At 40.7% G+C, this 10,949-nt stretch overlaps 1 protein-coding gene across 1 annotated transcript in view; it reads right to left on the reverse strand.

The window, feature by feature from the left end:
- The window catches only part of CFAP58 (cilia and flagella associated protein 58), an 84,454-nt gene extending 73,751 nt beyond the window's left edge, over nt 1–10,703 (reverse strand). The window contains exons 1-4 of the mRNA XM_083741568.1: nt 10,227–10,703; nt 5,788–6,069; nt 2,558–2,706; nt 838–994 (exon numbers count right to left, since the gene is read on the reverse strand). Coding sequence (XP_083597694.1) covers nt 838–994; nt 2,558–2,706; nt 5,788–6,069; nt 10,227–10,235 — 597 coding nt within the window. The 5' untranslated portion in view covers nt 10,236–10,703. The remainder of the gene's footprint in view (nt 1–837; nt 995–2,557; nt 2,707–5,787; nt 6,070–10,226) is intronic.
- Between the last annotated feature and the right edge of the window lie 246 nt (nt 10,704–10,949).

Below are 10,949 nucleotides of genomic sequence, written 5' to 3' on the forward strand. Positions count from 1 at the left end.
GAGCTCACCCTGTAGCACAGGTTCAAACTGCTGACCTTACGATAGATAAGCCCAAGGTGGTTTAGACCACAATGCTACCCATGTCGCTACACAGTAAAATTGATCAGAACCTCAGCCAAAGTAGGGCTAATGAGATAAAGTCAATGCTTCACATGAAGAATGGAGGTGAGGGTGAAGCACAGTTGGTTAAGGAATGGTTTTGTGAAACAAAATATGTTTTAGGGAGACTTCAGGGAAGACAAAGAAGTGATCTGATGAACAGTGAAAGGAATGTTTCAGGGGTGAGGGGCAAGAAAGTCTAGAGATCGCTGAACACCCCACTATCTACCCCACAAACCCATATGGGCTTTACAAGTACAAGAAAGAAATGATCACAAAACTCAGATGGGATGCAAGCAAAAGGGATGGAACCAGCAGAAGAAGGAACCCTGGTTCTCAGGCTGTTCCCCTCCCACTCTACCTAAAGTTAAAAACCTACTCCTGCCTCCATTCTGCCCTCTCCCCTAATGTCTCCCCTCAATCTAATCTAGATTATAAACTCAGCAGAGTAGAAACATGTCTTCTCAGTATTTATAAAGCAGCAGCTCCGGTTGGTGCAGATTTGGCAAACATTTAAGTCCCCTACAGAAGGAAAACTTTCTGAAAAAGATATGTCAGAGATCAATGAAAGAGATTAAATACACTGATGATGCTCTGCCACCGATGACTTCTCACCAACCCGCCTGGAAAAGGTTTAGGAAGTAAAATAGCAGGTGGTAGTTAATAGAGACAAATTGGAAAGCTTTGGAAGCCTTCTAGACAAAGACAAAAGTGACAGCAAATAGGGTTTACACAGACCTCAGCAATGGTTTGTTCCGCCACAGTTTTTGTCATTTCTGCTTCGTGCTGTTGATCTGACATATTTGTTACATTTTCACGTAACTTTACAACCTCTGACAAAAGCTGGTCTCGCTCCTTTGTTACTTCTTCCTTGAATTTTAGCAATTCCCGCAGGCTGTGGGGGGAAAAAAGATCTGAGTCAACTTCTCCGTGTTCTCCACAAAAGGTGCTTTGTGGGAAATGATAGTGTAAAGATATAACTGCTTTATATGAAACTCCCCTTCTATTCGCTCACAAAACCTGTCAACTAAATTGCATGTCTGTGAACATTTACTAAAAACACCCTATTACTACTTAGTAGCAAAAATCACAACCCAGTAGTTTTTATTCTTCAGCTGAATTCATGATTCAAACTTAGTTCCTTCCAACCTAATGATCAGAACTCTAAACTGTCATGCTCTGCAGCATGCTCACTGTATGCCCACTCCTCTACTCCTGCCTTGTCGTTTTCTGGGTGTCTCCCTTTGGATTTGAATAGGCTGTCTCAGCTAATCTGAGATATTACATGACACATAAATGTCCAGGATCCAAGAGATGTACAGACAAGAACATAATCTGCCCAGGATATCTGCTCATCTGGCTTCAGCACCGTTGACCCTCCAAAGACCTTCTGACCAACAAAGAAGACTTCCCTTTCTCCCCTGCTGACCACTATACTTTCCCACCTTTTCCATGAAGCGTTTGGCAAAGCTCACTAGTTTCTGTGCCCTGCATTAACTATTAACTGTACATGTAAATGAAACAACCACATACTGCAGTGCTAAAATTTAGATTGTAAGCTCTTCAAAGCAGGGACCCACAGGGAAGCTGCCATGTGCACTGACTGCCAGTTATTGTTATTATCAACAGCAAAAGTTAGACACACTGAGTAACAATGAAAGACACTGGGTTCCAACTGAAAACCCATGTGGAAGGCAGCTTGAACTTATGCTCCAAGTATGCTGACAACTGCTACGCTACTGTTACACAGGGGCTCCCAGCAGCAAACCGAACATCACAAGATTAACAGTACAAGTTAAAGCTAATATAGCAACACCAAATGGTTGTGGCAACTGCTTTCCCATCTACCAATCACACTGTTGCACACCGACAATTTCTTAACATTTTTCAAGGATAGAAACCACTAATCACTGCAGAGATTGAAGATGCCCCCATGGCCTTACACTCCCCAGAACATAAATCCTAGATCAGGGGTGGCAAGTGCTTCTGAGCTTAAGGGCCACATTCACCTTTGGCAAACACTCTGGGGACCACATACCAGTGGTAGGTGTTGGGAAAAATGTGTGTGGGCACACAGCCCCCCCCCCATTGCTGCCCTCCCCCACTCATCATATGATTGATCTGAAGACCAGGAAGGGGCAATTTGTATCCTCATCAGGGAACTGGACTTGGCCAAGGAGTTTAAACCTTTCTGCCCACCCCAGTGCCATGCTTCTTTTATTTTTGCTGGGAGGGGGCACATAAGGCATCCTGGCTAGGGGATAGACTGCTGTGGCTTTTGAATAAAATTTATCAAGCTATTCTGAGGGTGCAAACACACAGCTTTTCACACATGAAATATATTTTCCCACCTAAAAGATAATATGTGCAGGTTTTTGCAAAATTATTTGCATTATCTTTATCAAATGTAGTCTCAATGAATGGCAATTTCTCCCAGTCCTCTCCGGATGCAACTCACTTATGCTCCTGACCCAATGATAATCCAGATCCTTGCTCCACTAATTTAGTCAAGTTCACGATTTCCTCTTTAAGAGACAGGATGGTTTCCTTTGCTTTCTGCTCCTTCTCATAAGCTGCATCCACCATTTTCCAGGCCTTTTCGATCTCCTGTGGATGGTTGAAGAAAACAGTTTCATATATTTAATTAAAAATGAACAATTAGCTAATTAATTTTCCTCCAGGTTAATGAATAAAAGTTTTCAGCCTTCTTTCAACCTTTGGTCTTCATCTGTGTTCTGTTCTATTAGCCAATTCTGTCTGGCCAGTAAATATTAGTACTTTCAATTAAGCAATCCATACCTACTAATATGGAACATTATACCTAATTATATTGTATTTTCAAAGTTATTTATTTTCATTAGCATGAATCTTGCTTAAAGTCCACTAGAATCTGTGGCCAAGTTTATCCATATTTTGCCCAGCGTTTCTATAATCATAATTTTAAAATCCAGCTTTTCTCTTAAAAAGTCCAGAAGGAGATGACAACTAAACATTCGAAAAAAACTTTCTGACATTAAGAGCTGTTCAGCAGTGCAATAGACTCCCACTAGAGGTGGTGGGCTCTCCTTCCTTGGAGGTTTTTAAGCAGAGGCTGGATGGCCATCTGGCATGGATGCTTTAGCTGAGATTCCTGCATTGCAGGGAGTTGGACTAGATGGCCCTTGGGGGAGCTTCCAACTCTTAAGATTCTATGATTGTATTTGATTCAAACAAGAAATTCAGGGGAAAGCAAGCTAGTATTGTTAATATTTTCTGCTTATCTCATAAATGAGTAAACATGATATGAATATTTGGGAGAATGATTAAAATGCAAAGCAATTTATGGTTAAGCTAGCCCATAAACAATGGGGGTCAAAGGAAGGGTACTCAACCATGACCTGAAGCCATGGGTTTTGTCACAGAACTTAAAATCTATTGTTTGGGATATTATTTTCAGCTCGTAGCCAGGGATTTTTTCCCTTTCTTTGTTAACCATCATATACTAGTCCATCAAATCATAAAAGTATGGAGAGAGTTCAGGTAGCAAGAAGGTTATCCCCTTAATATCTGTGGCTCTTGGGTCAGGAAAGCTGCTTGCTACCACATCTTAGCTTCTTCTCTTCTTTTTTGGGACAGCTCAGAAGGATAATTTGAGTAAGACTTTTTTCAAAAAGGCAAGCTCCCTAAAGGATTATCATAAAGCTTTTGAAATGTGTTTTCACCTATTACATCTACCATATTTCTTCTATGTTCTATGCTCTCATACCACATCTCATTATGATGTAAATATTGTTTGATTTTGAAGTGATAATATTAAGTTCACTGTCCAGTTCAATAAAGCATTATAAACATAACTAACAATATGTTTAAGAACAGAAAAATTAGCCTCAGCCGAACTATTTTTGTGTTTAGAATCTAAGGGCCAATCTAGATTTGGTTTTAAATGCATCTTTATATTTAATATATATTTCTTTAAAATGCAAATAACAGCCCTGCAGTGGGGTGATAATTGTCATGCTCACAGCAGGCAGTGTGATTTTCCTCTGCTTTAGTCCTGAAATAACCCATCTAAAGCTACTATTTGTATTGAAGGAAAACCACTTGTTGGTGCCATAAAATTTATCCTGGTACAATTCCATGTTTTAAAATAGTATTTAATATCCATGTAACATTTACATTTGTTTAAGGAACAAATTTGTTCAACAAAGCAGATGAAGGGGAAAATAATATCTAACAGGAATATTCCTTATCCCATTGTTGTTGTTGTTTAGTCGTTTAGTCGTGTCCAGCTCTTCGTGACCCCATGGACCAGAGCACACCAGGCACTCTTTATCCCATTAAAACCCCACAAAATTTCATTGATGTTTTTTCTTAGCACTGCAGTCCCAAAGCAAGCCATCAAATAGATTCTACAGTTCTATGATATCAGTTATTTTTTACAATACTGTCATAATAGTTTCATTAAAATCAGTGTCACCTGCCTAAGTAAGAGCTGTCATATTTCACCTGCCTAAGTGGAAAATGGTCCAATCAATTAGCCTTAAGCTGCAACTTTACTGTGCATTCTCAAAAGTTCCCAAAGGACCACAGTGGCACAACTGGATACTTTGGTGCATAATGTAATTGCTCATCTCATCTCCATACTGTTCCTGCTCTCATTGACATAGTCAAAGGAGTCTGTACACTCAGATGAAGGACATCTTAATACCCAAATGGGCTTCTGTTTTTGTCATTTACTTTGGCTAGAGCATGACTATACACAACATTATGAAAGTGTCCTCTTGTTTGTTTGTTTTATTTCAGATGGAGGAACACAAGGTTGTTCCTTTTTGTATCAGGGTAAAAGGACAAAGACGTATTAATATGGTAAGATAATAAAATAAGCAGTTCAAATATGTCTGATTGAAGATACAAAACAAAAAGAATGCAAAAACCTGTTAGATACTTCTAACTAGAATTAATCTTATGCTAGCCCCTAAAATTAGATATATAAACACATTATATTTTTACCAAATTCACACTATGAAATTGGCACATTGTAAATGTAGGTTGTGTCGCTCTGAGCAGTCTGACATACGCAGTAGTCCATTTCCTGCATATTATTTTAAATTCACTTTCAGCACTTTTGCTGTTACGCTGTAAATGTGGCTTCTATTGAGAACTGGAGGCATGTATGTGATGAAACAATCACACAATAGCTTTACCACATGCCAAACGTTGCATGGGTTCATTTGACCTACATTCTGAAAATGCCAGTTTGATGGTGAACACTGACCTCATTAAAAACTTTTCTAGGAATGTTACAGAAGAAGAGCAGGGGAAGGAGCAAAGGACCCACAACTTCAGCATGCGTACACTACACATATACATTTAAATTATACTCTAGTTTAACAACTGTTTCAAGTGACGTGAGAATAAAATCAATGTAACTGAATGTGAATGTATGGTTTAAATATGTATTATTAAATAGTTAGTATAGGTGGCATGAGTTTCTTTGCATAATCTGATCTTCCCTTTCAACCACAGATGATTAACAGAATTAGAAGAGCTGAGATCAACAGTAAAATGACATCAACTTCCACTACAAACTGTAACTCACACCAAGTCATCATACTAAGGATCATGAAAGTGCTAACATTTTACGGATTCAAGACCTCCATTTATTACTATGGCCTCAGTTATGCATTTGTCATGTTTTGCTTCCCTTACCCTTTTCAGAGATGCTATTGTTGTCTGGTCATCCTGTGAGAGTTTCAGGGCAGTAGCCACTTTAGCCGAATTCACCACAATCTCTGCATTCAGCTCCCTGCATTTTGCCATGAGACGCTTTTCATTCTCATAGGACTTTCTTAGCACTGTGTGGAGCTTCTCATATTCCACGCGAAATTTCTCAAGGCTTTGATCTCCTGTAAGCTCATTGATGACTTCTTGGAAGTCTTTTTCCAACGCTTCAAAGATATTTTCTTCTATTGCAGGTTTGTCATATTTTTCCTGGATGAAAGGAAAGGGAGAATCTATCAGTCAGTCACCAAAGGCATCTTGATAAAGATAATGACATATCCCAAGATATTGGTATAATAGCTCCAAGGTACCTCCTTTTGATTAAAACATCTGTGATTATGGCAACTCATACCATATGAAGCTTACATTCCATCCTATTTTAAATGCACAATCTTTAGGCAAGCAGAGTCTTTTAAACATGACTTCAGCCCATCTATAAAGACTTACCATTACACAAAGTATCCAATTATAAAACACAACTTTTAAAGATTCCAGTGTTTATATCACAACTGCTGTCTTTGTTTTCATGATCATATATTCCTTGAAGATGTCACTTCAAAGTATGCTGTTCTTCAATTCTTCACTAAGCAGTTACTTGGGATGGGGTGGTGGAATCAACACCATTTCGGCCTTAAAATAATGCTAGGCTTATGAATACTTTGTAGTCCCAGGAAGTTAGAGAGTATATCTAGGACCTGGCAGGTTACAGTGCATGGTTTACATGCCACAGCCTGGAAGCCATTTGTTTGACAATGTTTGTCCTACATTTCTGTACACTTCCTCTGAAACAACTATTAGAAACAAGATATTGAATTTAAGTTGGATAAACCACAGATCTGACGAAAAGAAACTGATTTGCAGTATAATCCTATGAATGTTTATTCAGAAGTAAGTCATTTTGAGTTGTTTACATTTTCAATAACTAAGTTGGTCTGAAATAAAAAACACTGCTATTTGTATTCAAAAGTAAGTAAGCCCCATTGAGTTTAATACAATTTACCTCCATGTGAGTATAATACTGCAGCCTAAATTGTTCTTACATAAAATCACACAGATCACTAAACATCACATTTTAACAAATAGATAAGGAATCCCCAACCTTTTGGGGCTCAGGGCCATACTTAGAAATTTAAGAGATTGTTGTGGGCACCATTTCATAGAAGAAAAAACTGAAGATTCTCAGACCCTTAAAAGAAAGAAAGAAAACAGGCAAAAAGCAAAACACCTATACACATCTCAAAACAAATAAAAAGTTTTTTAAAACACCCCTAAAAAGACAATCCCTCCTAAACAAAAGAGCACACAAACACTTGTTTCTTTAAAAAAAGAGACAGGCAGGGGGGCTTTCTGAGGAAGTTGTGGTGCACACAAGTACCACACCAGAAACCCCATCTGTAAGGGAGCCTGAAGGAGTCCAATGAGGACTCAATGACCACATAACGCTGACTGATTTGAGAGATAAAAAACTGTAAACAGCCCCAACAATTGAATTTCTAAGAAGTGAGAACTGCCTACAAAAATAGAAAAATCCAATATTTTAACCCAGCCAGAACTGTGCACAAGTGTGTCCATCCCAACTCACAAAAAAAAAATCCAAAATGGAGGGGGAAACCCTCCAGTTCAATGAGAACCGAGCATACTCAGTGAGCATGGAACGCTAATCAACTGGGAGGAAGTGAGAAAGATGTAGAGGGAGGAGAACAAGATCCCATTTGTTTCAACTAATATATTTTAGCTATAGAAGCCAATATATCACAATTGTATCACCATGCCGCCACTGAGCCTATAGCACACAATATTGCACCTCACCATAAAACTATTTCAATTCACAATGCTTAAAATGTAATAGTATTCTCTACTCATGATAAACTACTTGCTGACAGAAAAATATGTGTGAAATCAAACGGAAGTAAAGATGTTTTGTGGGCTAAGGGGAGCAGTGAGGCTGCCTCTGTTTTATTCTCCCTGTCTGAGTTCATGCCAAACTCAGTTATTCAGCCCATAAAGCTTGGTTTATTGCCCCCCCGTTTGCCCAGAGTATCAAGAAACACAGGCTGGGAACATTTCAATTAATAAAGGACAAAACTAAGGGGAAAGGCAACGGCTAGCTGAAATGACAAAAAGATTGTTAGCTACAAGGTGCATAGGACAACTGTACTAGAAGACACACAGAAAATGGCCTCTCTTAAAGAAACCCATGCAGAACGTGAGCGGGCGGGGGGGATAAAGACTTGAGAGATGAAAGAAGGGGGGATTGAAATAATAACAGACATACAAAACAAGAGAAACAAAAAAGGAGTCATTTGTTTATTTTGAGTTTTTCTATCCCACCCTTTACCAACTGTCCCCAAGGAGGAAGTTTTCACAGTAAAATATTGACAAATCATTAAAATAATCTTATATACATAATGACTAAAATAGCATAAAGCATCCTTTAAAACATGAGATCAACCAACCAGCAATAGACAACAAACTGAGTTCTCACTCCATCCCAAATGCCTTAGCAAAGTTGTTATGAGACAGAGAGAGAAGGAAGGTAGTGGGATGAGGGAAGGAGTAAAAGCAGGAAGGGGCAAAAGAAAGATATAAGGAGGGGAAGAGAAAGTGAGCAGGAAGGAAACGACAAACAAGAGACAGAGAAGAGATCCAGCCCTTGTGTTGGGGGGGGGGAGTCACAAAAATGGAATAGAGGCAGGGACCTTGGGATGGCTAGTGGTGTTAAATGCTTTCCGGGATTATTTATTATTATTATTATTATTATTATTATTATACACAATACACAAAGATTAGTCCACATGTTGATTTCTTACTAAACATGTTAATTTCTTACAACCTATAGGATCAGCACATGTTCCACCAGTACAAAAGAGAGTTGGTGCCCCTGACGTTTTTTCTCTCCATTTCAAGTTCAGCGCTACACACGTCTGTTGGAGTTATCGTTGTCTGCTCAGGCCCACAGGGGAAATGATTGATAAGAAAGCAGTGAACAAGGTGTAAAGAAGAGTCACCAATATACATAGAGAAGGCATTATGAAAACGAAAAGGGAAACTGAACATAAGAAGAACCCTGCTGGATTAGGCCAATTGGCCCATCTAGTCCAGCATCCTATTCTCATGGTGGCCAAACAGACATCTGTGGTAAATCAGCAAGAAAGGACCTGAGCGCAAAACCACCACTACCCTCTTCCTGTGGTTTCCAGCAACTGGCATTCAGAAGCATTAGTGTCTCTGATCATGGAGGCAAGGCATAACTATTATAGGTAGTGCCACTGATAGCATTATCCTCCATGAATTGGTCTAATCCTCTTTTAAAGCCATCCAAGTCGGTGGCCAGCACAGCCTCCTGGGGGAAGGAACTCCATAGCTTAACTATGTGCTGCATAAAGTACTTTCTTTTGGTGTCCTGAATTTCCCAACATCCAGCTTCACTGGACATCCGTGGGTTCTAGTGTTATGAGAGGAGGGAGAAAAACTTTCCTCCAGTCACTGACAGATGTCAGCAAGTGATAATTAGAAGAAAGGAATAGAAAACAAAATGGAGAATGATGACAGAGATGGAATACAGTGCAGGATGGAATACAGATGTGGGAGAAACAAGTTAAGAGAGTCATTCTGGGAAAGGAAGGGATCAGGGTAAAACAAATTAGACAAATTCATGGGCAGGAATTCTAGGACACAATGATGGGTAGCGAAGAAGAACTGGGCAAGAGGTAAGGCATGGGAAAGTGTGGAGAGCGAAACACTTAAAATAGGTGTATGATCAGACATGTAAACTATTCTGGATCAATTAATCCAGAACAAAGTTCTACCTGACTCCATCACTAACTCAGATTATAATCCCACTTTTTCACCATTCTTAAACCATACTACTTCTGCGTACAATAATGGTGCAAGCTAGTGAGAGTGCATCCTTGAGTTCTGGCGAGGAGATGTGTGGTGTGTGTACATACTCAAGGGGATGGGATGAGGGGTTGTGTTTTTTTACACCCCATGTCTTTATAAAATAAGGTGAGAAAGGACATTGTCGTGAGCCTACGTACAAGCGTGCAAAGTATAGATCTATTAAAACTGGCGAAATTCACGCTATCATGTATGCGACTGGCAAATGAAAGAAGATATTCTTCTACTTCTTCCCCAGTATTGGTGCGGGGAGGGGTGGAGGCAGCAGAAGGGGGACGTGGAAATACCTGAGAGGGCGCCCAGTAACCTTTGTTTCCTTTTGGGGAGAAAGGAGGCGATTCCTAGGTATGGATGGATTGGGGAAAATGTGTTGTTAAGGAAAGGTAATAAAGGGGAGGGGGGAGCCCTAGAGCGGCGGCGGAAGAGGGGAGATACGGAAGAGGCTGCACCGTGAGGAAGGGGCTCACCTCTGCCATTTTTGCAGCGGGTGGAGAAGCGCAGAGGCCCCGAGGTGAGAAGGGAGCGAGGACCCCGCGTACAGGCCGGGCGAGAGGGCCTGTCCTTCTCCTCGCTGCCGCGTTGCCGCTGTGTACACGGGCCGCCGCTCTCGTCTCCTAGCAACCGCTCCCCTCCCTCCCCGCGTTCGGCCGGGAGGCGGCTGGGCTGAGGAGAAAGGGGGCGCCCCAAAGAGGGAAGAGGGCCCCGAGGGTCTGTAGGGGCCTCGGAGAAGCGCAGGCGGCAGGCGTAACCCGCAGGGCCCCAGGAAGGCGCCTTCTGCTGAATCAGACCATTATTAGTCCAGCACATCCAGCTCAGTGCTGCTGCTGCTGTCCATTGAGTAGCTCACTGGGAAACAGGGTTTTCCAGCTCCCAGCAAGTGACTATTATGGGCTCTTTCTTTGGTCCCATAAGCTGCTCATTCCCTCATGACTGCCAATTATTGATTTTTTTCCTCGAATATTTCCGTGCTGCCGTTCAGGACTAAGCCCACCTCAGTACAATAAAACTAGAACTGCACTCTACAAAAACACAGCCCAACTCAACACACACCTGTGAATCCAAGCTAAAACAATGAAGAGGGAAACGGTTTTTAAACCAGTGGCAATGTAAAACATTATATAAAGTGCTTTTTTCTGGGGGACGCAGGGGTCCACATGCCCCTAAATATTTTGTGAATCTAAGTTCATTGA

The sequence above is a fragment of the Podarcis gaigeae genome (genome assembly GCF_964106915.1).
Source record: "Podarcis gaigeae genome assembly, chromosome: 5".
Classification (NCBI taxonomy): domain Eukaryota; kingdom Metazoa; phylum Chordata; class Lepidosauria; order Squamata; family Lacertidae; genus Podarcis; species Podarcis gaigeae.